The 27,784-nt window shown below is 36.1% G+C and overlaps 1 protein-coding gene across 1 annotated transcript in view; it reads right to left on the bottom strand.

The window, feature by feature from the left end:
- Positions 1 to 993: 993 nt before the first annotated feature.
- Positions 994 to 27,784, bottom strand: part of AGPS (alkylglycerone phosphate synthase) — a 141,871-nt gene continuing 115,080 nt past the window's right edge. The window contains exons 18-20 of the mRNA XM_060106344.1: positions 22,956 to 23,055; positions 20,751 to 20,808; positions 994 to 4,753 (exon numbers count right to left, since the gene is read on the bottom strand). Of these exons, the coding sequence (XP_059962327.1) occupies positions 4,632 to 4,753; positions 20,751 to 20,808; positions 22,956 to 23,055 (280 nt within the window). The 3' untranslated portion in view covers positions 994 to 4,631. The remainder of the gene's footprint in view (positions 4,754 to 20,750; positions 20,809 to 22,955; positions 23,056 to 27,784) is intronic.

Raw genomic sequence — 27,784 nt, 5'->3', positions numbered from 1 at the left:
CCAAGCCACACCTTAGGGCTACTAAGCTGGGACAGAAGGAATGAAAATGCAAGAAAGAAAGTACATGTAAATCCCACTGACTGAATAGGTGTATGTGAGAATACAGGTCCACCACACCATTAGTTAAATATGCTAGGAGATTGAAACCAACACTGTGGAAAGGATCTTCTGTGTTTCCACACACAACTACTTCATTCCTGACGTGTTCTTGAAGAGGAACAGCCTTGAACTGCTACACAAGCTCTGGCCTTAAAGACTTATCCTCTCCCACTCATTTTAAATAATGGCTATTTCATGGAAAAAAAAATCCCAACAAGGCACTGTGAGCTTTAAATAGCTCAAAAAATAATTATTTAGAGAAACTTTACACCAGCACAAGCGTTTCATGTCCTTTTTGGATATGTGAACAAGACTGCTTTAGGGGTTAAACAACATGTTTCATAGGGTGCTTACGAAAAACACTGCCAACAATAAGATGCCTTAAAAACATGTATATATGCTGCTTAGAAATCCACACTAAAATATTTTTTTTCCTTCTCTCTCTCTTGCTGATTTGGAAGTTCAGAGTCTTTGAAAAATGCTCTTAATGATATGTAATGTGTTATTTTTGTTGTGGGGAAAAAAAAAGTACAAAATAATCTCCTTTGGGAACCAAAAAAGAAACCTTTTCATGTTCACAGAACTAAAGTTACTTAATTCTGTGATGGTTCTTTGGCTTCAGTGGTCCTTACTCACGTTTGTTAAGGAATTCTTGTGGTTAGGAGAGCACAAGAGCGCTCATTCTTTGAGGATCTTCCAAGGTTCAAATGGGAATGCTTCAGGTTCACAGGAGACTAAACACCTCCTAGGAATATAACATTGATTTAAAATAATTAGAGAGTAATAAAACCTAGCTAACAATATATTCATCTATAAATCCAAAAGGATTTAGTTATATTTAGGTTGCACTTGATCATGCTTCACCAATAAAATTATAAAAATTAATTTTGTTTTCAAATCAGGGGAAATATGAAGATGAAAAACTAAAATCGAAAGACAAACCCAGACGCAAACAGAAGAATGAACAGCTTCACACCCCGTCTGAAGAAAAAAATCTCTTAAACCCAGGTCCATTTTATTAATAATATAAGTTTCTATAATCTGTTGACATTACAGGTAGTTTTTACAGTTAAATTTCACACTAAGACAAACACTGTTTGCTTTAGGGAGCAGAAAGCTGAGTAACTTACATCCTTCATGTTACACACTGTATTTCAATAGTTTAAAACAATCTTTTACACCTTCTGGATTTCCGCATCAATGTACTATATGAAATTAATGAGGATTAAATGTATATATTGACAGGTGGCTCATTTGGGAACGTGAAGCCTTGGGCAAAGGTAAGCTTTCATAAAGCCAAAGGTGATTCTGGATTCTTCAATCCTATCCTGGCACTTGTTATTTTCGGCTTTTCTCCCACCACGAGCTAAACCCTAATTAAAATCGAAATCACCAAAGATTAAGTGGTAACAAAAAGCTATTAAAGATGTCCTTAACTCCTGTCTCAGTGCTTCTTAAAATGTAGATATGCTTTCCACAGAATTCCACCTTGGCTGCTTCAAGCACCAGCATGTGCAGTTTGTGCATCAATGCATAATAAATGTTTGCATTCTACGTTTACATAGAATAGATGTTCAACCAAACTCAGCCCATTTGAACAGCCAAGGTTACAGACTTCAGCTTGGGACCACAGGACTTCTCTGAGCAGCTATAGTTAAGAAGTTGCAGCTATAAAAGAATATGACAATGGAAAACCTCTGAAGCCAACATGCAAAAGTCATTTTCAAAACTGCAAGCTAGGACTCAGCAGTTACTAAGAGAATATTCTGAAAAAGGTTTTCTTGCAACCATCTGTATCTGGTTTAATACACACACTGATGGAAGTTCATCCTTCACTGAGTTTTTGTTTTCCAAAATACATCAACACAGCTATGTATACTAGAATGCTTCCAGCTTCATAAACAGCTTTTAAGTAAGAGTACTATAGTATGTAAGCATTTAGGAAGAAAACTCCCAATTCCTCAAGAGAGGAAAGAATTTAATCCTCTTTCTTTGTGGTAAAATGCTGGGTACAATAAACATGTGGCTTCTGCAATTCTTACTAAACTAAAAAAGCTCATGTTACTTAGCATAACACTAATAAACTCACTTATATACTGTAAAGTGCACCAAACATTAAGGCAGCTGTTTCTCTAGGGGTCAATAAAGCCTGTTCATACTGACTCTAGTATTCAATGCCATTTCTCACTAGCAGCAAGTTCCCATTCCCACTAAAATGTCAACCCGAATGTGACATCATCAAATAAAATATTAGAAATATGACTAATTTAAGAAAGACAAATTGGTGTTATGCAGTTATGCAGCTGAGGCACCTCTCAGAGGTGGGTGCGTGGAGCAGGGAAAGCCTTTCTGATTTACTAAATCAGAGTGAAACAGTACTGATGAGTGTTTATGTGTTTCAAAATGATCCCTGTAGAAATGATTCTAAGTACAAAATGTAGTCATCACTACAAAATCAAGGTTGGAGAGGCATGCATGCATGGAAGAAAACAAACGCATAAATCACTAATTTCTATAAGGTTCATGTAGAATAGTGAACAATTTCAGGTGTTACATTTCCTAATTCTGAGGTTATTGAAAACTGAACTCCCTAGGAAAGAATGTTATAACAATCACGTGCAAAGGAATGGATCTGCTTATGAATCTGTCAGTTTTATTTTTAAAAAATTACTCAGAAACATGTATACACTCCAGTGAGATATTAGTATCGTATTAAATTTTACATTTTGATCACCAATTAGAGAAATTACTTTCATGAATAGATGCATTTCATAAAGCTGAGATTTTTATAATTCTAGAAGTGTAATTTCCTCATCAAGTATCCAACTATTTCAAATATCAAGGGCTTGAAGTAAAGATCTGCTGGAAATTTTATAATTAAAAATAAATCACCAATGAAGAGAGGCAGCTTCTAATAAATAAATATTTAGTTTTTGTTGTTAAACTAATGTTTCATTTTGATTTGCTTACAGATTTTAAGTTTATTAGTTTGAGGCCAATTTTATTTGTTAAAAATTATTCATCATTTTGAAGTCTTAAAAATATCATTTTGTGAATCAATTTTAGATTTTCTGGTTAAGGCTACTTCAGATATAAAAGGTATCAAACTGCCCAAAAATACTTTGGAGCTGTTGCTACATAGACAGTGTGTCCTTCTAAAGGATAGTCTGCATTTTGACTCATATTAGCTGATCAAATATTAATTCTAAAAAAATTATCAAAAGTTAGGTATTGCATTAAGAAAAGAATCTGTCTCAAAATGTGAACCATGAACCTTGACAGACAGTGACTCAAAGTAATCATTTCATTTATTTTAATATCCAGGTTTGAATGTAAAAATGTTTGCTAAATGTGGTTAACGTTCTCCCTATTGTTTAAGAAATATGATATTTCAAACTTTTGATTATGGTATGTGTATTAATACATTATTTTTTTTAATTTAGGTTAAACCAGTAATTCAAAAAAGACATTAAACCATTATTAAAAACTAAATTGAAACTTTACTTTTATATGGAAATTTATCATGTTGTTTGGGTTAATTTTTTTTAAAAAGGTTTTTTGTCATTGAAACTGTTGAGGTTTTCAAATTCAGTAGCTGAATGATGACTGTGTTTCTTTAGCCGAAACAGTTCTTTGAACTGGAGACATTCAGTGTAAGAAGTCTTCCCTCTTCTGCTCCTGTTGTAGCTTCTTCTGCATCTCAGCAACAAGAATGTGAAATGAGAAACATTAGAACTGTAAGTTGAATAAAGACATTCCTTTCATGGTAAACCTGTTCTTCACGTACAATGAGTGATAAGTCAGCTTTTCTTATAAAACATATTATGAATGAATTAGGATATAACAATATGTTATCTCAGTGATACAAATACAACTCATACCTCAGTAGAAACAGAAACATGGAGAACAAAAACATGTCCCGACAGAATAAAGCATACTAATGATTTAAGGTTTTATAACTGTATACTAATTTCAAAGAAAAATGTAGGCCAAGCACCTTACAGAACTGAAGGCATCCTAAATAAGAGGTTGCCTATATTCTTTCATGGGTATTCTCCCTTAATGACCTATTCACACTAGAATGCACTCTTAAAAAAACACACATGTATATCACTCCTCAGTGGAATCCTTCCCTAGATAGCTGCTTCCCAGAAACGTCCTTTTAAAAAAGAGACTAGAGAAACAATAGATGACACCAAAATCTGGCTTTGTTCCTAAGAAGAAGCATCAATACAAAACAGCTGGCAGCATCTTCTGAAATTAACCACTGGCAGCCTTGTGCTGCCTGACTGAAATTTGAAATGACAACCAGTTGGCTGTAAACTGATACACCTACAATGAGAGAGATTTAGGAATACCATCTGTCAATCCATAGATGTAGAAACAAAACAAACTACAGAATGAAACAAACTTATTTTAAACCAACAAACAAAGGTAGCTGAAATAAAGTCCATGATATATCTGATTACTGGTATAACCATAGTTAAAGACTTAAAAAAAAAGTGACATTTTTCTTAACAATAGTAATGGATTTATAAAAGGTTTCTGTTTCCAAAGATGTTATTGGGGTCCACATATTCCTTGACAGACTTCAGCATCCCAAAGCCGACATCAGAGATACTTTCCTTTAGCCACTGCTTCCGTAACTTGCCCACTGGAAAAACAAAATAAAAAATGCTTCAATATACACTATGATGCTGGGAACCAATCAATCTTATGACCATGAATGAACAAACACTGTGTGATAAATGCTTTTATTCAAAAATGAGAAATGTTTTGCTGTATTTGATTTATTGAGCCCACCAGACTATCAAGCTCATTAAGCTCAGTGTACTCCCAGGGGAGCCTGTGCTCCACAGTGTCTCCTTTCTTTGTAAACTGTAAAATGGAGATGAAGGGAGCCTGCACTGAGATTATGGCCCATTTTACAAATAACAAAATGAGAAAAACATGCATTTCAAAAGAACCCACCTCCTGTCTTTACCAGAACATGCCAAAGTTTCAGAGAAAATAAAGTTAACTAAAGAAAACATATCCAGATGAATTTGCTGGGTGTATTACAGCAAAAACTGACAAGCTATATATCCATAAAATATTTTGAGAACAAAAGCTTTTAAAAAATTGAGAATATCTGAACTTTGGGCTTAAGAAAAAAATCTGGTTATGAGCTTTCCATTTGCATTTTCTTTTCATATGACTTTAAAATAAATTTGCATGTTCAAATAATTGTTATTTTCTTCCTATTATTTTTCCAGAATTAGAGGTTTTTTAGGCACTAAATAAATCAAATACCTAAACCATCTTAAATTTAATTATCTGCTTTTATACACTGTATCATGTTCCCCTTCTTTGTTTCTAAGTCTTGCTAATTTATTCTGAGAATAACGAATATAATCGTTAGCAGCATAAATTATATTTTAAAAGGCATTCAACGAAAATGTAACCTTTTCTAAGCAGAACTTTTATAAGAAAGGATATGTACTTAATCTATAAAAGAATTCTGAAATGTCAATTTACTTTGGCATTAAAAAGCAAAGCAGGATGCTGATTTATCTATGGGAAAATGGATAAACCTTATTTACGGGTAGGATTATTTGTAGTTAGTACTTTTCAAATGTATTATTGTAATAATTGAATTCAAATGGTCATTTTCCACAAATGTTCATTAATGATCCAAAGTCATCAGCAGCGATTTAATTGGCCAACTAAAATGGGAAGCCTTCTTTCATTAAAGTATTCAGCCTGTCATTCTAAAATGCACTCTCATTTATCAGGCTTCAGTGATCCACCATAGCATCTGCCTTTTGGAAAACTTAAATACCATTTTAAGCTCAACTCAAACCGTCTTTTGTGTCCAGTACTCCAGGAAACCACCAGTTGTCGTTAAAATAATAAATAGCATGACATTCTCAGAAAGCAAAATATTTCTGCTTGGCTTCTAGAAATAAAAAAGCATTGCTGGTATTAAGATGAGGAAAAATGCTCTACAGAAGGAAAAAGAAATCTTAAATTCAAAATAAAAATTCTGTTTAAAAGAGCTCTAAAACCAGAAGCCAAACAGTACAAACTGCTATTCATGCAATCTCTACGACCTAAAAGATGTTCTACCGGGTCCTCCTACTATCTCCCTAAGGGACAACTCACCACAATGACTCAGCCTTCGTTTTCTCACATGCAAAGGGATTAGAAGCTACAGAATCTTTTCACTCCAAATATCCTACGATTTTTGCACTAAGAAAAAGTTACAAATCAGTTATTTCCAGATTTGCTCCAAGGTATTAAAAGAAAAAAAAAACTACTCTGTGAATGGTAGAAGTGGCATTATTATAAGCTACCGACACTGAGGCAACTCAAGAGAGTGGGATGAAAAGCAGTCAATGCCAGTCTCCACTGTTATCTGTAATATAGTTTCACTGAATGTGTCCTGTGGTTATGGATGTAATTGTCCTGAAAAGACTGCAAACAACTGCTCCGACAAGATGGAGCACATTAGAACCTCAGCAGGATGCCCAACAGCTAGCTCGTCTGCCTGGTTTTATACCTCTAGTAATTATCCAATTCCACAAGGAGCTGAACCATCCTCTGAGAAGCCACCCAACAGCCACTGCATATTTAATGAAGTCGCTCACCAAGCGCTGGAAAACAGAAGGTGCTTGAAGTGCATCATTAGTTCTGTCAGAAGGATAATTTACACATCTATCTTGTCAAATTTTCTATGGTTTATACTTTTACAATAATCAATCTAACATACATTTGATTAGTGAACTAGAAAGTTAAAAAAAATAAAAGGCAGTACAGGCAGCATAGCTGTGGCCCCTCAAAAACATATCTGATAAAATAATTTAACCCCTTGATGGCCTGATGGCAGAGGTCTGTAAGCTTCTTCTGTTAGTGATAACAGAATTTGAACTGAGGTCAGAAATCACAGTTTATGCAATTAAAAGGACTAGAAATCTTTTTGGATTTGCTTAACAATTTAAGTCAACTACATTACAGGATAAACGTACACAGAGAAAAGAGAGTTTAAGTAAAAATGCTTAATGAGCGTTTATAATACAAGATTATAGGAAATAGTCTTCATAAAATTCTAGAGAACCTTCTCTGGCTGCCTCAGATGAATTGATAAATTAAAAAAACAACAGTGAAACATCAAAGGCCCTAATCCCAAAGATGGGATCATACTTCAAAGTAGAAGACTTTTATTCTAGAGTTAAACAACAACAATAATAATGCCATTTGTACAATCTTTATTTGCACTGCTAGGCATTTTAGAAATTAGATTATACTGATCTGGACATGTGTAACACATGTGTGTGCACAACTATATAGTAGCTGCTTACATATCTGTAGACTCATTTTCAGAAAAGGAAGCATGCCATACTAAAGGGGAGAATGGATGAATGAAAACAGCAAATAACAGGTGGCCAAAGACTACTTCAACATTCCTTGTATGTATAGTTATCCATGAAAAGTCATGTGTACCTTCATACCACATGAAGCTTATTCCTCTTTCCAGACTTCGATTATCTGATGTGGGATATTCATGACTACTGACTCAACTACACTCCTGTGACTTCTGATCCTCTAGAAGTGTAAACCTAGCTTGAGAGCCAACACCAGAGCTACAAAAAGCCAAATCCACCATTTCTGAAAATAAGAAAGAGACCCCGTATTCCATAATTCTCATTTTTTCTACATATTCAATGCTCAAAATACTTAAGCCAGGTATTTAAGAGTCTTAGATGTATTTTTAAAGGTACAAAAATCATAGGCCAGCCAAATACAGAAAACTAATGGAGGAAATTCTTTGTCTGCTTAAATTAAAAGTGGAGTTCACTTTTCTTTTTCTTTTTTTTCTTTTTTTTTTTTTGCGGTACGCGGGCCTCTCACTGCTGTGGCCTCTCCCGTTGTGGAGCACAGGCTCCGGACGCGCAGGCTCAGCGGCCATGGCTCACGGGCCCAGCTGCTCCGTGGCATGTGGGATCTTCCCGGACCGGGGCACGAACCTGTGTCCCCTGCATCGGCAGGCGGACTCTCAACCACTGCGCCATCAGGGAAGCCCCTGGAGTTCACTTTTTTACAATTTAATTTCTTATACTGTATATACAGACAGAATAAAATAAGTATTCTGTGTTTTTCTCCATAATATACAATACATTAAAAAATTATACTTTGGGGACTTCCCTGGTGGTCCAGTGGTTAAGACTTCGCCTTCCAACACAGGGGGTGTGGTTTGATCCCTGGTTGGGCAACTAAGATCCCACATGCCTTGCGGCCAAAAAGCCAAAACATAAAACAGAAGCAATAGTGTAATGAATTCAATAAAGACTTTAAAAATGGTCCACATCAAAAAAAAATCTTAAAAAAAAAATTATACTTTGGAACAGAGAAAATAGAAGCTTTTTGAAATCACAGGCTCAACAGTCCCCTTTGGATGCTAACAGCTTCAAGAAATAACACATTTTGTGGGAAGATCAACAGCAAAGACTGAACAGACATGTATATAAGAGGGATGGGTAATGGGAGTCTTGTGTGTGGAAAATGTGAACATGTTGGCCAGCCTAGCCACCAAAAATTATCTGGAACTAATCTTTGTGGTCTAAGGGACTGAAGACTTAGCAGAAACTACCTAATAATCTCATCTTAAAAGGGACACATCTAGGGTCTGCTAGCCAGAGTTCTTTTTAGCTAAATTAAAAACTCTCTGAATTATGAATTTGATTACAAGGCTGAAAAGACTTATTATACACTTATTTAAAAAACAAATCATGGGCTTCCCTGGTGGTGCAGTGGTTAAGAATCTGCCTGCCAATGCAGGGGACATGGATTCGAGCCCTGGTCCGGGAAGATCCCACATGCCACAGAGCAGCTAAGCCTGTATACCACAACTACTGAGGCTGCGCTCTAGAGCCCGTGCTCCGCAACAAGAGAAGCCACTGCAATGAGAAGCCTGCGCACCGCAACGAAGAGTAGCCCCTGCTCACTGCAACTAGAGAAAGCCCGCACACAACAACGAAGACCCAACTCAGCCACAAATAAAAATAAATAAAATTTATTAAAAAAATTAAAAACAAATTATGAAATGGGCTGTACGCTTAGAAGATTACTGAAGCTGAAGCTCAGAAGGAGAATTTAGCCAAAGTTAAAAGCACCTAACTGTTACTGAAATAACAGTATTTTGAAAGTTCTACTTTGGGCATCCTGGATACCTTTTTAACACTATTCTACAGGTCAGATTTAAAAAAGAAAATCTGGATTTAGCTTCTTGTATGAGTGATCTGAGCACTGACTTTGTATTTCAAGATTTAATTAACCCAACTAAACTACTGGTGGATTATCTAAGGAACTAGCGCTAAAGGGACACCAACCTCTTGTCAGATGAGGTTCTGGCCCCACGCAACTTGATCTGTACTGATGAGAACAGAGAAGGACAATGGACAATTTCCACTCTTTCTGGTATCTGGTGATCTAACTATGATGATGTTTCTTTGGGAGGGAGTGGCGTGGGGTAGAACGTTCAACCTGAAAGAGGATTTAGTTGTCCGTCGGTTTGTGCTCTAAGGCATCTGTGTGTGTGTGTTTGGCTTTGGTGGAGGTACATGCTGAAGCCAACAGGTTTCCAGCTGAGGGATGCGAATATCCAGCTTTTAAAGACACATGAGATGGGACTATAACTATCGCGGAGTCTGATTTAATGGATACTTAAAGTCACGTTTGATTTATTAAGTCATCTGATGTATTTTCTACTACTAATGAAACTTCTGACATCAAGATGAAAGATTCATAGATAATTAAAATCTGGTATTATAAGATTTTTCTCTTATTAAATATTTTTATATGTCAGTTTTCTTTATGCTAAGGTTTTATCTGTGCAGTTTATATAGCAGCTCTAAGATCTTACAGATCCTTGAATAGGTCTTTAGAGATTATGAAACAGAAAAAAAAACCCTGAATCATCAAGATAATAACAGATCACAAGAGCTGGATTCAATCTGTCTTCAGAACACAATCAAGTGCTAATTCTGCTATACATCCCCAAAAGATGGCTTGACACGCTCGAAGTTTAAACCAAGTGGCAATTAATGCCTATACAACAGAGCTGAAAGCAAGTGAACAGGCCAAATAACATGAAATAGATAAGGACAGAAAAGGACAGTCAACATCATATGCTCCTTGAAGACTAGGGCCATGTTTTATTCATTTTTGTAGTGCTGTTGCATAATATAGTGTATGCCACACAGTAAGAATTCAAAAAATGTTAGTTAAAAAATAAATGTTGAACCACAGTTATCTATAAGCCATTTTAGATAAGATGTAGGGATGCAAATATCCAGGGAAAGGCAATCTGGGTTTCCTTAATTTCCTTTGGTTTTATCTGTCTTGCATTCCCTATATTCTGACATTATTTCTTGGATATACTCAGAGCTATTCTATATTAGCTAAGATAGGAGAAGGTATGCCACAGAACCTAACTCTCTTTTCCTTCAAATCTCTAGGAATCTTTGGACTATATCAATAGCTCTCAACAGAGGCAATTCTGCACCCTAAGGGACACTAAGCAATGTCTAGAGAAGTTTTTGGTTGTCGTAACTGGGGCGATGTTACCAGCATCTAGTGGGCAGAGGCCAGGGATGCTGCTAACATACTACAATGCACAGGACGGCCCCCACACAAAGAATCTAGTCAAAAATGTCAACAGTGACAAGACCAAGAAATCTCGGATTATATGTTTCCAAAGGTCTGTCTCCTAGGAGCCCAACACTTTCCATAAAAGCAACATATCTTCACTGCTACAACCAACTGGATTAGCAGTGAATGGCTTTTACTATAGCAAGGTGACCTTGTTCTAAATTTGAGGCTACTGACCAAACTGAAAGAAATTCTGGAAAAGTGGTAGACAGAAGTTATACTCTGAGAAAACCTACCATTAATGACAAATGCTAGTTTATTTCAGAACTTAACTCCTAAAGACTTGAATCTAATATCTACTGAAAAAAACTTTTAAGCCGTATTTTTGGGCCATTTTCCCAGCCAATGTGTGAAAATATATATGAAATAAAGCTTCACAGCACTGTCTGGTAGAACTTCCTGTGTCGATAGAAATGTTCTGTATCTGCAGTATTTAACACAGTAGCCCCTAGCCACATGTGGATATCAAGCACTTGAAAGGTGGCTACTGCAAATGAGGAAATAAATTTTTATTTCATTTTAATTAATTTAAATTTAAATAGCCACAAGTACCCTAGTGGTTTCTGTGTTAGACAACAATGACAGAACATTAAAAATTAACTTCACCTAAAGTTACTTTTAACAGATCTTATACTTGAAAATATCTATTAGGATTAATTGTCTGCTAATCACCTGAAACTGACTATAAAAAGTTAATTATTCTGTAACAATATAATAATGTAGTAGAGGTATTCTGAGACTAACATCTAGTACTTAGAGAGTCTTGGTCATAAGATTGCTAGGGAGAAAAAGTTCTCTTTAGAGGTCCAAAGAGAAGTGGTATTATCCAAGCCACCCATTCTCTCCTAGTGGCTGAGACAATACACCTGAAGCTGGAAGTTACTACAGTTACATATAGCACAAGGTAAGAGATGGCAAACACAACGTTGTCCCTGCCCTTTGTCTGGGACTGGGCATCTGTAATTGCAAGGGTAGGAAGGAGCAGGGATCAATACATTCTTACAACAGATTTTCTGTCAGCTCTCAAATCTGTTCATCCTATGACATAGCTGAAATAGTTAAATGTTCAATTACATCATGGATTAAATTGGCTTTTACAGTCTGGTCTTAGAATCTCACTATTTACAACATTGCTTCGGTGGAAAAATATTATAATCAACTTTAAGTTTTGTGAGAAAAAGCCAATAACAAAGAAGAAACTGAAGGAAAAAAAGTTAAGAGTAAAACAAACTTTCTGCTACCCTATGGTAATCTGATCAAGATTCAATATTGGAAAGGCTATACTCATCTGGTAGCTATCAAAAGACCAAAATCACAACCAGCATATTGACACTGATATAGTCAAGATACAGAACATTTCCATCCCCACAAAGATCCTTGTGTTGCCTATTTATAGTCATCCCCGTCCCACACCCAACTCCTGGAAACCACCAATCTGTTCTCTATTTCTCTAATTTTGTCATTTCAAAAATGTTATAGAAATACTATCACACAGAATGCAACCTTTCAGAATTGGCTTTTTTTCACTCAGCATAATTTCCTGGAGATTCATCCAAGTTGCTGCATGTGTTAATGGTTCGTTTCCCCTTACCACTGAGTTGTATTCCATGGTATAGACGTACCACAGTTTGTTTAGCCATTTAATGGTTGAAGGACATCTGAGCTGACTCCAGTTTGGGACTACTATGAGTAAATCTGCTCTGAATATACATATACAGGTTTATGTTTTCAATTCTCTGGTATAAATGCCCAAGAGTATAATTGTTGGGTTGAATGGTAGTTACATGTTTGATTTTATAAGAAACTGCCAACTGTTTTTACAGAATGACTGTACCACGTTATGTTCCAACCAGTAATGTATGATTGATCTAATTTCTCTACATACTTGCCAGCATTTGACACTGCCACTATTTTTTTATTTTAGCTTTCTGATAGGTGTATAGTGGTTTCTCTTGTGGTTTTAATTTGCATTTCCCTAATGGTTATTGATGTTGAACATCTTTTCATGTAATTATTTGTCACTTGTATATCCTCTTCAGTGAAATGATTCTTCATATCTTTTGCCCAGTTTCTAATTGAATTGTTTGTATTTTACTATTGAGTTTTGAGAGTTATTTATATATTATAGATATAGGTCTTTTATTGGATATGTGGTTTGCACATATTTTCTCTTACTCTGTAGCCTAACTTTTCATCCTCTTAACAGAGTCTTCCACAGAGCAAACATTTTTAATTTTGATGAGATCCAATTTATCAATTTTTCCTGTAATGGACTGTACTTTTGGGGAACAGTCTGAGAACTCTTTGCCCAACTCTAGATCTTGAATATTTTCTTTTTTTTTCTAAAAGTTTTATTATTTTATGTTTTACATTTAAGTATATTATCTGTGTTGAGTTAATTTTGGCGTGAGGTGTGAGGTTCACATCAAGGTTCTTTTTTTTTTTTTTTTAACCTATCAATGTCCAATTGTTCCAGCACCATTTGGTGAAAAAGCTATATATTTCCTCCACTGGACTGCTTTATACCTTTGTCAAAATTGGCTGGACATATTCGTGTGGGTCTATTTCTGAGCTCTCTATTCTGTTCCATTGATCAATATGTCACCCCTCCAATACCACACAGTCTTGATGACTGTATAAGTCTTGAAATCAGGTAAATTGATTCCTATGACTCTGTTCTTTTCTCAGAATTGTTTTAGCCATCTAGTTCCTTTGCCTTACCATATAAATTTGAGGATAATCTTTTCTATATCTAAGAAAAATCTTTCTGAAATTTTGAAAGGAATTGTATTAAATAGGTAGATCAATCTAGGGAGAATTGACATCTTTATACTAGGTTGTTTTCTACCAATCCATGAACACATCTCTCCATTTATTTAGGTCTTTGATTTTTTTCATCAGCATTCTGTTATTTTCAGAACACAGATCCTGTATATATTTTATTAGATTTATGCATAGGCATGTACATATTTTGTTAATTTAAATGTCTTATTTGGAACATATGTAAATGGTACTTGCATTTTAAATCTCAGTTTCTATATGCTTGTTGTTAATATATAGAAATGCAATTGATCTTGGTGTGTGCTCTTGTATGCTGCAATCTTGCTGATCTTTTTCTAGTAGATTTTTTTTAGGGGGGGTTTCTACAAAGACAATCATGTCATCTATAAACAGCAGTAGTTTCATTCATCCTTTCCAATCTGTATGTCTTTTATTTCACACTGTAGGTTTTTAACAAAGCTGATCTTTTGCTCATTATTTTGAGTAGTCTCTTTTTACTTTTAAAGTTCCTGATACTATTGGATTATGTTAAGACCACAAAAACTGTTAAGAGCAGCTACCCCATAATTATTCTCTGAACAATAGGAAATAATTTTGGTTAGGTAAAGACATCAATATTTAAACTAAGACTGGTTATATTTAATCAAGGTTTTTTACTTCCTGACAAGGCCTTAGGTATAATTTTAGCAAATGAACAACTTAAAAACTTAAGTCGTAAATTGAAATTTAAATATATGGCTGACATAAACGCTGCTGTTTAAACTGACCAGCTCGTCAGTTACAAAAACAAGCACTATGAAGATTAAGTTAAGCAGGCTTTATATTTCCTATAGCCTCCAGTTCCAGACTACATCTGTTTTCTTTGATACACAAAACCAGAGTTAAAATAGCTCCATTTATCACAGCATGATTGTAGGCAGACAAACCAGCCTGTCTGTTTCCAGATAGTGAAAGCAACTGTTATTAATCACAATTACAGGCCAAACCCTCTAACAGAAACTACATCAATACTCTCCCAACCCCCAGCCCTTCTACTTTTGAACTCAAAAATGGTACTGAGAATGTCATGATACTGCCTGAAGGTCAGTAACTAAAGATGCTCCTATGAGGTTGCCTTGAGTTTTAAGTTCAGGATGCAAATTAAGAAAAATCTTTTCTACACATATAAAAAGCAATCTTTTGAGAGCTCTATTATTAACTTTAGAAGGATAATTAAACCCATTCTATTTAAAATTTATATGGAAAGATTTCTGCTTTATGAAACTATACTGAATAGCACAGGATATTTGAAATTTACAAATTAGGTGATTAACTTTAAGCAGAGAAGCATGTATGACAATAGACATTTTTTATAGCAAATTTTGTTGCCAATTGTGCTGCTCTTTCATAGAGCTTGTAACAGAACCTCCTATAGGGTGAGACTAACTGCAGGTTATAGATGAAAATGTTAAGATAATTACTGAATTATATTCCTTGAATATATGTTTTTTTTTCAAATAAACTGTAACCCTTTTTTCAATGGTTAGAGTAGGGGGTTAAGAATACAAACCAGAGTTTCACTTGGTGCTGTCTACTGCTTTTATTTTTTTAGAAGACTACTGTTTCTTAAGCACCTACTATATGCAGGACACTTCTGATGCTTTACATACATTATCACACTTAAGTCTTACAATAATCTGAGGTAGGTACTATTCCCATTTTGCAGATGAGAAAACTGCAGCTCAGAGAAGTTATTTCCCTAAGGTCACACAGGTAGTTAAGTACAGAGCCAAGAGTCAAATACAGATTTGATTCCAAAGCCTATGTTTTTCCCCTCTGTTTGTAAGCCTCTCAAACTTGCGTTTGTTTTAAGATAAAGCTTAAATGGAATCTTACATATATAATGCATCTACGGAAGAACACTAAAATGGCTGGTGTTGGGCAGTTGTAGTGAAAGGCACATTATTTTACCCTACATTTCCACTGAATAACTGACTCTGCTAATACACATTCTCAGAAATATTATGGAATAAACAGCCTTTTCATGATTAAACATGACCCTATATTCAAACAAGGCCTGATTATTAAACGTTTGAAGTTAAATTAGCAAGGAGACTAATGCCATTCTAACATGAAAAATTCAGAGATGTCTGAGAATTTGCAAAATTGCCCCAAATTCTGTGAGCGCTTGGGCACTTAACTACTCACATAACATATTCATTGAGCATCTACTTCTATGGAGAACAGCCAGTTACTGTTGTAGGGACTGGGGAACACAGTGACAGACAAGATACAGTCAGTAACCTCATTGAACTTATTCGAATGAGGGACACATAAACTACACAAGAGAATAAGGAAGACACCTCTAAGAAGGTGACATTTTTATCAGACATCTTCATGATGGGAAAGTGAGCCATGCAAATATCTGGGGGGCGGGGAACAAGAGAAAGAACATCAGGAAGAGACAGAATAAATAGCAAACGCCTTGAAGGGGGAAGAGGGTTGATATGCCTGAGAAATAGCAAGGACACTACTGCTAGAGGGAAAAAGTAGTAAGAGATGAAGACAGAGAGATAAAACACACAATGTATATCCTTGAAGGACCTGATAAGGACTTTGGATTTTATTCTGAATGTGAGGAGAAAATACTGAGTTTTAAAAAGATTACTTGGGCAGCAAGAGAAATGACAGCAGGGGAACAGGAGTGAAGGTGGACAGACCAATTAAGAGGCTGCAATTGTCCCAGCAGGAAAAAACAGTGATTTGAACTACGGTGGTGGTGGTGGTGATCCCTTCTGGTATTTGGGAGTCATCTGCGTAAGGATGGTGTTTTAAGTCCTGGGACTAAAGTAATCATTGAGGGAGTGAGGAAACACGGAGGAACAAACTGGCTCTGGGCTGAGCCCTGGAGCACGCCAGTGTTTATAAAGCGGTTTAGAAGACAACCTAGCAAAGGGAAAGCATCTTCATTTTACCAGCACATATGAAATATATTTTATGTTCAGGCTTACCTAGTTTCTTTTTCTAAGCCATAGAGGAATCCAAGTGGTTCAGAATTTGTTTACACACAGTCATATTTTTGACTGCATGAAAATAAAAAATATGAGAAATGTGATAGAAATAAAAAATTCCTATTTAAATGAGGCAGAACCTCTCAATAAATTAATATGCAATCAAACCTTGCTACATTCAAGTTCAAGTTAATAATTTCTAAAATTAAATTATTTCATCAACCTTGGAGTCTTCAACAAAAAAAGGCTTATAAGCCTAGAACCTGAAAATGCACATAAATTATACAAGGAGTTTTATTGTAACATGATCTGATCGGCATTTGTTTTATTACCTGATACTGCTGACATGTTAGAAACCTATAATCAGGAAGTATAAAAACGACCAGAAAGTCAAACTGACTTACGTGCAAGAACTGAGAAAACAATGAAATAGCTATGATGAGGAAATTAAAATGTTCATTCATTTCTGTTTTAACATCTAAAGCAGGACAAGCAACTAACTTAGTGTCAAAATTAAAGAAACAGAGGTTTTACATTTTAAAAGAGAAAGACTAATGTTTAGTATTTCTTCTCATATACTTTTAAATGCATGTGCCTCTATTCAAAGGATTTCACATTCAATCTTTTTAGCTTTTGGCCTATTTTCACTATTTTATGTTCTTAAGTCAGAGGACAAGGACCCTGAAGCAGGATGACCTGAGTTCAAACTCAAATTCTGGCACTAACAATTACTGCTGATACTTTGGAGTAAGTTACTGTACACTCAGAGGCTTAATACATCTTCATCTGAAAGACAGGAACAATATCTACTCCACAGCATTTTGATCGGGATTAAAGGAGACTGTCATGCAGAGCACCTAGCAAATACTTACAGCTTTATAAATGTTAATTCCTTTCCCTATTTTATCTTCCTTCTCTTTGATGTTTTAACATCTATAGCATTTACATGTTTATTAAAGTCACCTTTTGAGTGCTTTTCAAAGAAAATGGGAGACTCTTATCTTGGTTAAAATATGATGATATCATAATCCTACCAGTTTTGATCAGCAGCCTTTTGAAATGCTATAATATTTTACTTTACTGGACTGTAAGATCTTTCAAGGGAAGGACTACCATTCTTTGAAATTCTCTTGCCTAGTGGACCAGTAATATTTATAATGTGGAAAACATATTATACAACATTATTAAAAAGCATTTGGCATACTTGGTATCAAAAATATCCCAGGAGCTATTTATATTTTTTGCTTTGGAATCAAGAATTGAATAATCATGATCTTTTAGTTAATGAAGGCTTGTATCTTTTCAACTATTCTTTAAATTAATTTCTATTTGCGTTTACTGAATAATAAAATAGATGATTAACCATAGCTTTCACAAATAAAGTCTAAGTCTCAAATAAATTTGTACTAGAATTACTTAACTCTTTATTATTTTAAATTTGTGTGTATTTTTTTTTTCCTGTAATGACAGCCTCACACATACATTATTTCAAGTATGTTTATGTAGGTTCTGTTAGAGCCTGCTAAGAAGCTCTCAGTGTCTGAGGTGTACCTGAATAAGTATTGTCAACACTTCTGCCATACTAGACTTTCAGCATCTCACATACAGACACTATTGGTGGGACCTGAATATCCTCATAGATCCTAAAGGAGTAAAGTGTCATTGGCAAGAAAAAAAAGTGTTGGTTTGGCTTTCCTCCACAATGTTGCAGGTCATTTGGTCACTTCCATAACTTCTGTAGAATTTATCGCACTGTAAAGCTTAAGTAAATGAAGAATATCCTCTCACAATTAAGGAAATTAGTTCATATAACCCAGTTATCTAAATAACAATTAAGCCTCTATTTCTTTCTATATAGTACAAGATTTGGCTATTCTCACCCTCTTGCAGAATCACATCTCTCTCATATTTACTATCACAAACATAGCTCCTATAGTTCCTGACCTTAAAGGAAAAAGTGCACTTGTTGGCTGCTGACATGTACCAAAAGGCAAAATTGTTGGCTATGGAAAGGAAAATTCTTTTTTTCTTCAAATAAGTAATTATAGCTAAATTATTCTGTTTCCTCCCTCCATGCAATCAATTTAGAATGAAGAACATATTACTTAATGATATTATGTAATTTTACAAGTACACTTGTAAATTACATAGTAATACAGTGGCACCCTAAAACAAAATATACAAAAAAGATTTAAAATAAAGTACATAGCTTTCTGAACATTTTAAAGGAAGGTGCTAAAATTCTAAGCACTTTTATGAAATACCTCATGTTTATAGTTCCAAAATTAGGTTTAGACTTTTAGATTAATCAAAAGTTTTTAATTTCACTTGAGACGTTTCTAATATCCAATTTCTTCCCTTCTTCATTTTTGTCGTTCTAACATTCATTAGAATCTCCATCAAAAGGTAATAAACAGGAGAAGGAGGAAAAGAACAAATTCATTCACTTTAATGCTTATCAGTCAGCTAAGTTAGAAATTTATTTGTGGAGGTTAAGAAAAAGTAGAGGGAATGCAAAAGATTAAATTGATACAATGATGTTGGGAATTGTCTTTCTATTTCATTCATCCACATTAGCAATCTTCTTCAGGCCTGGGTGCAATAATGTCATATGAACACAGATCCTCCACAGCCCACTCTGTTTTCTACCAAAGTTCTTTCAATCATCCTACAAACATGTATGGAGGGCTGACTGGGGCCAAGCACTATTCTAGGTGCTGGTACACAGAAATGAAACAGAAGTCCCTGTCCTTATGGATCCTACTTAACCAGTAGGAGGAGATAGCTAATCTCAAGAAGTATAAATATATATAGCATGTTATATAATGCTAAATGCTATGATGGAAAATCAAACAGGGAAACAGGGATATGGAGAATCCAGAGTAGAAGTATAAGCTGAAATTTTTAAATTCAGTGGTCATTTATCTTCATGCATTTCCCTAAAAAATTTTTTTTAATTAAAAAAATCTATGGGCCTCCCTGGTGGCGCAGTGGTTGGGAGTCCGCCTGCCGATGCAGGGGATACGGGTTCGTGCCCCGGTCTGGGAGGATCCCATATGCCGCGGAGCGGCTGGGCCCGTGAGCCATGGCCGCTGGGCCTGCGCGTCCGGAGCCTGTGCTCCGCAACGGGAGAGGCCACAGCAGTGAGAGGCCCGCATACCGCAAAAAGAAAAAAAAAAAAAAAAAATCTATACATCTATTTTCTAGGCACCAATTTATATTGAGGGATATATTAAAAACACTGGTAGATATGTCTAGGTAGATATAACATAGGTAGATATATCATAATTTTTATTACTGATGTGATCAACTCCAATAAAAATACTACAATGATCAAAAAGAAATACTAAAACAGAATTAAAATCTTGAAAAAAGATTTTTTCATATCCCGCCTTGATTAATTTGCTGAATTTTGGGTGGGCAGAACAAACAGCTATTCAATATATGGTACAACTGACTTTAGCTACATTCCAATAGTGGATGAAAAACATTTAGGTAGGGCTTCCCTGGTGGTGCAGTGGTTGGGAGTCTGCCTGCCAGTGCAGGGGACATGGGTTCCGGCCCTGGCCTGGGCGGATCCCACATGCCGCGGAGCAGCCGAGCCTGTGCACCACAACTGCTGAGCCTGTGCTCTGGAGCCCGCGAGCCACAACTACTGAGCCCGCGTGCCACAACTACTGAAGCCCACACCCCTGGGGCCAGTGCTCCCCAATAGAAGAGGCCACTGCAATGGGAGGCCTGCGCACCATAATGAAGAGCGGCCCCCGCTCGCTGCAACCGGAGAGAGCCTGCGCACAGCAACGAAGACCCAGCACAGCCAAAAATAAAAATAAATAAAATAAATAAATTTATAAAAAAAAACAAAAGACATTTAGGTAGGTTCTTTTTCCCCCTTTAAAAATGTTTGCTCTAATGGTCAAATACCTCCCAGGCTTGCTGGGCTATCTTGGGTGACATGAAGTTCCTGAGAACTCAGAAGGCTGTCTAGGTTCTGTTATCTAGGCAGGCTTGTCAAATCAAGCTTCTGTCAGTTACTACCACAGCACAGGCAACCTCAGTGACAGACATAACAACTTCAAAGAGAGCCCTAGTGCTCTCAAATTACTCATATTATGAGCCCCCCAGCACTGTATCAAACCAAATATTTTAAACAGTAGGAATATTAGAAATTCTACCCCCAAAAAAGATTACCTCCATGGTGATGCGACAGGCTCCCTCCGTTAGCGAGGATTTCTTCTCTAGCAGCTGCCTAGAAACAAAACAACAAATTTGGAAACAAAACAACAAACAGATCACTTTGAGGTGAAAGAGTAAGACCCAACGCCCAAAGGAGATACGTACTTTCTGGGTTAAATAATAAACGAGAAGCCTAATTTTCCTTTCTCTTAGGTTAACTGTATTTAAAAAGCAATTAAAATATGCAGCCTAGCTTTATAAGTTTTTTTCTAGTGAATAGTCACAGTGTCTACAATTGTTACATCAAGATTCTAGAAAAGAAAAAGAAGGCAAAAGGATCAATTCATCAGCACTAAATGATTAATAACAATAAAAAAAAAGTTTTGTGAGGAGTCCGGTCCTACTCTGCAGTAAACATCTCATTATACCAACAAACATTAATTGACTGTATATGGTATGTCCAGAAAAGTACTAAGCAATTTACCTGGAATAACTCAGTTATTTTCACTAAAGCCTTATGGAATAATTTCAATTACTCCTATTTCACAGATAAAGAAAATGAGGCTTAGATGGTTAAATTACTCACCTAATATCATACAGGGGGCATAAGACTCAAGATTACTTACAAAGCTATCAGGGATTAATGACAAAAACCCTTATGGAGAACCCTTATGGTCAATGCCTTGGGACAAATTACTTCTCAGGCTTATGGATATCTAAGTGTGAAAAAAAAACCTTGTTTTATCCTCTTAACATGTTAGGCTCCAAATAGGCTCCTTATAGAGCAATAAGGTTAGAAAGATAAACACTTAAAGCAATATATAGAATGACTGAAGTATGGGGTGAAAGAAGGGTTACAGAAACTGGAATTATATTCAATTCATGAGTATATAACAGATATGAGGTAAAATCCCTACAGTGCCTTGAACCTCCTAGAACTACTTGGGTGTGTATAAACCATCAGAGTTAGGCCACAGTAGAAGAGGCCCTCTCTTCAGGAGGGACAGATGGACCACATCTCATTGCAAAGTAATTTATAAGAACCCTCTTCACTGAGGATTTAGGGGTTTTCAAATGAATCATACATATGCTAGCCCTACTCTAAGAGATTATGTCTTCTAAAAAATTATTTTAAGTAAAGCAATAACTACTTGAAACCAGCAGCACTTAGAGAATGGCAGTTTGGCTTGGGAAAGAAGGAACACCTTCATTTTTGTAGTACTACGGGGAAGGGGCCTTTGGGTAGCCAGAGGGCAATACCAAAACACTAAAAGGCTAAGGTGACAGGAAAGGACTCAAACTTTTGAGGATGATGGATATGTTCATTATTTTGATTGGGGTTACAATTTCACAGGTGCATACATATGTCAAAACCCATGAAACTGTACATATTAAGTGCAGTTTACTATATCTCAATTATACTTCAGAAAAGCTGTTTTTTTTAAAAAAAAAAAGAAAAGAAAAAAAAAGGAGGCATAAGAGGGAGCCAACCATACTCTGTGGTTTGGGTCTAAAAGTGTGCCACTGAAAATCATCTTGTGGTACTACCTTTGGCAGGCAGGCAACAGAGTTAACACTAGGACACCTGAGGTTTTATTTTTAACAAACCCCAGTCTCCTCCTGCTTCCTCCACAGTCTAGTCTGTTTCTTCAACTCTAGGCATACTTGTCATCAGAAATATTGACTATCAAACAGAAGGCGTTATAAAAATTAGACGCTTAAGGTCATTTAAGAAATGTAATAGAAACTTCTGGCAAATGAACCTCAAAGGCCTACATATAACTTAAGCAAACAAAAAAATTATAAACCTAGAATTAGGAAATTACAGCAACATAGGCCAAGAGCTTTAGAGCCGCTGACCTCAAAAGCAGTCACCATATGGAGCTGGCTGGGCTGCTGAAGTGATATCAAGGGTCCCTATAGTCTTCTGTTATTTAATTTAATCAGGTATTATGTACTATAAGTAATATCCAAAGAATCACAGGCAACAGAATATTAATTTTGGAATATTAATTGTAATATGTATAAGGAATATGAATTTTAGACTTCTAATTCAGTATTCAATCCAGTGTAAAAATTATGTTTCTCATTTCTATGGGCTATCAACCAGGTAAACCACAAGTTATTAAAGACAGTCAAACTAAAATTCATAAATTGATAGTAAAGTTTACTTAAATTAATAAAAGAATATAAGAGCTATATTCATGTATGCAAAATTACCTCAGTTTGTTCAAACACAGTCAGTGGGTCACTGATTCCCCTGTAGTTAAAGGCAAAGTAGAAATAGATACATGCACCTGCATCATAAGTCTGAGTCACCCTAAAAAACAAACAGACAAAATCCCCCACAAGGCTTTAAGTGAAATCAGATTTAACATCTAGAAACTTAAAGACAAGATTGTCTGAATGATTTGCTTAAGCCATAATCTCATTCTCTACCCACCCTCTTACTCCAGTGGATGGAAAACAGATTTGCTGGATAAAGGATATCTAAGAACTACTTGTACTATTTTTATAACTTTTTTGTTAAGTCTAGACTATTACCCCCAAAATTTTTTTTAATTTTAAGATAATGTAAATACTTCTCCAAATGGCCTGAATTAACAAAATTCCACTTCCTCAGAAGGGATTTTTTTTTTCTTTTTTAACAAAGTATACTGCAGTTATAGACAGCCCCAAAACAGACTACATGGAACTTGGTGATCCATTATAAGTCTTCTAAGCTTCCTCAAAGTTAACAAATACATATGAGAACTTAAAACCAGAAAACAAGAAAAATGTTCAAATACCAAAAATGATCAGACTGGGTAAAACACAGCACCTTCACCAAGTTCACATTATTAGTAACAACTTTAAAAACAAATAGAATGACATGGCCTTAAGAGAGTATCTCTGAAGGTTTTACACTCTAGATCCCATATGTGTGCATGTTGTATATGTATTTGCAAAAGATATCAAGAATGTTAGATTAATAAATCATATACATGATATATATCTGAGCTTTCAAAATGTAATTAGGTGAAGCATTTAAAAGGGAGCCAAGGTAATCACAGTCAAATCTCTGAATGCAATTTACAAAGGTTCCCACAAATAATTTAACAGAAAGAGCAAATACAGAGGAAATACTTTTTTTACTACACAATACAAACAGAATCTAATCAATACTTTTTTTACTACACAATACAAACAGAATCTAATCCAAAATTTTAATGGCCTTTTAGGCCAAATGTTAGGTGCCTCAGAACAGAATAAATGAACTGTTTAACAATGCTACTGTCAATCTGCCAGCTGTGTTTTTCTTCTAGTGTTAATTCACTCATAAAAAAAGATCCCTTGAATGTTTACATTTTAACTACCAGATTTAAAAGGTTAAGAAAAATTGGAAAACCATGTTAACTGCAAGGGCACTATCACTATGAATAACCAAATTTAAATAAATTTAAAGGATACATGAATGAAATGAGTTTACAGAAATTAGTAAAATATACATCACTCATATGAGAATCATTAATATCAGTAAATAGAAAATATAACTAAATATTAATAGAACATTGCCACCTTCCAACAAATCCAGGAGCTATATTACACAATTCAGTTTGCAGTAGATAAGGAGGCTTCTAAAATTATAACAAAGCTTGAGTGATCAATATCTCAAACAAAGTAGAAATAACATTTTTTGGAAAACCTTAATCTGGGGCCATTTCAGAAAGTGACAGAACTAATACCTTTTAATAGATCAATTCTATCATTTAAGACACTTAAACACTAATGTCTTCCAAAATCATCTGGACAAGAGAAAGTGTGGCTGCCAAAGTCATTATATTATTCTTTAATTTCTAAAAACTTTTTGTGCTATATACTTTTTGGAGTACTGTACTTATGTTAGACTCACTGGCTAGGAAGTCCTTCCCACAAAACTTCCTCAGAAAATTTAGGGTTAGAATTCCTATTCCAGTATACAAAGTACCTTTTAAAAGACAGAAATGAAATAAATGAACTTAATAAATGCATCCTACAGCTGAATTCTTTTCCTTGGGATCTCTGATTTCAATGAGATCTATAACTATTTTAAATTAATTTCAGAATAGCTTTTTAAAAAACTGGTTTAAAAATTACGTCTCATACATTCAACATTTATACTCAACACAGAATAATCTCCTTAGCCACTGTTAGTCAGCTCAAATCAAACTAAAGTAAAATCAAACTACAGTTAAGTGTTAATCAAGTATGTGCTATAAAAACTATATTTAAAACTCCTATTTAGCAAAATCATTCAATTAACTTAGACTTTGCACATTCTACACTTTGGTTTTATAGGATGATCACAGAAGCTAAGCGTTAGGCTTTTATCAGAAAATCCTTAAAAATACAGCTATAGCCCCGGGAGGAAGATGGTGGAAGAGTAAGACGCGGAGATCACCTTCCTCCCCACAGATACATCAGAAATTCATCTACACGTGGAACAACTCCTACAGAACACCTACTGAACGCTGACAGAAGACCTCAGACCCCCCAAAAGGCAAGAAACTCCCCACATACCTGGGTAGGGCAAAAGAAAAAAGAATATACAGAGACAAAAGGATAGGGACGGGACCTGCACCCGTGGGAGGGAGCCGTGAAGGAGGAAAGGTTTCCACACACTAGAAGCCCCTTCGCGGGCGGAGACTGCAGGTGGCGGAGGGGGAAAGCTTCGGAGTAGCCGAGGAGAGCACAGCAACAGGGGTGCGGAGGGCAAGGCGGAGAGATTCCGGCACAGAGGATCGGTGCCCTCAGGCACACACCAGCCCAAGAGGCTTCTCTGCTCGGCCACCGGTGCGGGCGGGGCTGGGAGCTGTTATCGGCTTTCAGTCGGAGCGCAGGGAGAGGACTGGGGCTGGCGGCAGGAAGAGAGCCTGAAGGGGTTAGTACACCACGGCTAGCCCGGAGGGAGTCCGGGGAAAAAGTCTGGAGCTGCCGAAGAGGCAAGAGATTTTTTCTTCCCTTTTGTTTCCTGGTGCGCATGGAGACCCAAAACCTATGGGATGCAGCAAAAGCAGTTCTAAGGGGGAAGTTTATAGCAATACAATCCCACCTTAAGAAACAGGAAACATCTCGAGTAAACAACCTGACGCTGCACCTAAAGGAAATAGAGAAAGAAGAAAAAAAACCCCCAAAGTTAGCAGAAGGAAAGAAATCATAAAGATCAGATCAGAAATAAATGAAAAAGAAATGAAGGAAACGATAGCAAAGATCAATAAAAGTAAAAGCTGGTTCTTTGAAAAGATAAACAAAATTGACAAACCATTAGCCAGACTCATCAAGAAAAAAAGGGAGAAGACTCAAATCAATAGAATTAGAAATGAAAAAGGAGAAGTAACAACTGACACTGCAGAAATACAAAAGATCATGAGAGATTACTACAAGCAACTCTATGCCAATAAAATGGACAACCTGGAAGAAATGGACAAATTCTTAGAAATGCACAACCTGCCAAGACTGAATCAGGAAGAAATAGAAAATATGAATAGACCAATCACAAGCACTGAAATTGAAACTGTGATTAAAAATCTTCCAACAGGGCCTCCCTGGTGGCGCAGTGGTTGAGAGTCCGCCTGCCGATGCAGGGGACACGGGTTCGTGCCCCGATCCCAGAGGATCCCACATGCCGCGGAGCGGCTGGGACCGCGAGCCATGGCCGCGGAGCCTGTGTGTCCGGAGCCTGTGCTCCGCAACGGGAGAGGCCACAGCAGTGAGAGGCCCGCGTACAGAAAAAAAAAAAAAAAAAAATCTTCCAACAAACAAAAGCCCAGGACCAGATGGCTTCACAGGCGAATTCTATCAAACATTTAGAGAAGAGCTAACACCCATCCTTCTCAAACTCTTCCAAACAATTTCAGAGGAAGGAACACTCCCAAACTCATTCTACGAGGCCACCATCACCTTGATACCAAAACCAGACAAGGATGTCACAAAGAAAGAAAACTACAGGCCAATATCACTGATGAACATAGATGCAAAAATCCTCAACAAAATACTAGCAAACAGAATCCAACAGCACATTAAAAGGATCATACACCATGGTCAAGTGGGGTTTATTCCAGGAATGCAAGGATTCTTCAATATACGCAAATCAATCAATGTGATACACCATATTAACAAATTGAAGGAGAAAAACCATATGATCATCTCAATAGATGCAGAGAAAGCTTTCGAGAAAATTCAACACCCATTTATGATAAAAAACCCTGCAAAAAGTAAGCATAGAGGGAACTTTCCTCAACATAATAAAGGCCATATATGACAAACCCACAGCCAACATTGTCCTCAATGGTGAAAAACTGAAACCATTTCCACTAAGATCAGGAACAAGACAAGGCTGCCCACTCTCACCACTCTTATTTAACCTAGTTTTGGAAGTTTTAGCCACAGCAATCAGAGAAGAAAAGGAAATAAAAGGAATCCAAATTGGAAAAGAAGAAGTAAAGCTGTCACTGTTTGCAGATGACATGATACTATACATAGAGAATCCTAAAGATGCTACCAGAAAATTACTAGAGCTAATCAATGAATTTGGTAAAGTAGAAGGATACAAAATTAATGCACAGAAATCTCTGGCATTCCTGTACACTAATGATGAAAAATCTGAAAATGAAATCAAGAAAACACTCCCATTTACCATTGCAACAAAAAGAATAAAATATCTAGGAATAAACCTACCCAAGGAGACAAAAGACCTGTATGCAGAAAATTATAAGACACTGATGAAAGAAATTAAAGATGATACAAATAGATGGAGAGATATACCATGCTCCTTGATTGGAAGAATCAATATTGTCAAAATGACTCTACTACCCAAAGCAATCTACAGATTCAATGCAATCCCTATCAAACTACCATTGGCATTTTTCACAGAACTAAAACAAAAAATTTCAAAATTTGTTTGGAGAAACAAAAGACCCCGAATAGCGAAAGCAATCTTGAGAACGAAAAACGGAGCTGGAGGAATCAGGCTCCCCGACTTCAGACTATACTACAAAGCTACAGTAATCAAGACAGTGTGGTACTGGCAC

The sequence above is a fragment of the Mesoplodon densirostris genome, chromosome 8 (genome assembly GCF_025265405.1).
Source record: "Mesoplodon densirostris isolate mMesDen1 chromosome 8, mMesDen1 primary haplotype, whole genome shotgun sequence".
In the NCBI taxonomy this organism is placed as follows: domain Eukaryota; kingdom Metazoa; phylum Chordata; class Mammalia; order Artiodactyla; family Ziphiidae; genus Mesoplodon; species Mesoplodon densirostris.
The sequence above is the reverse complement of the archived record's forward strand: the minus strand, read 5'-3'. Positions and strand labels throughout refer to the sequence as shown.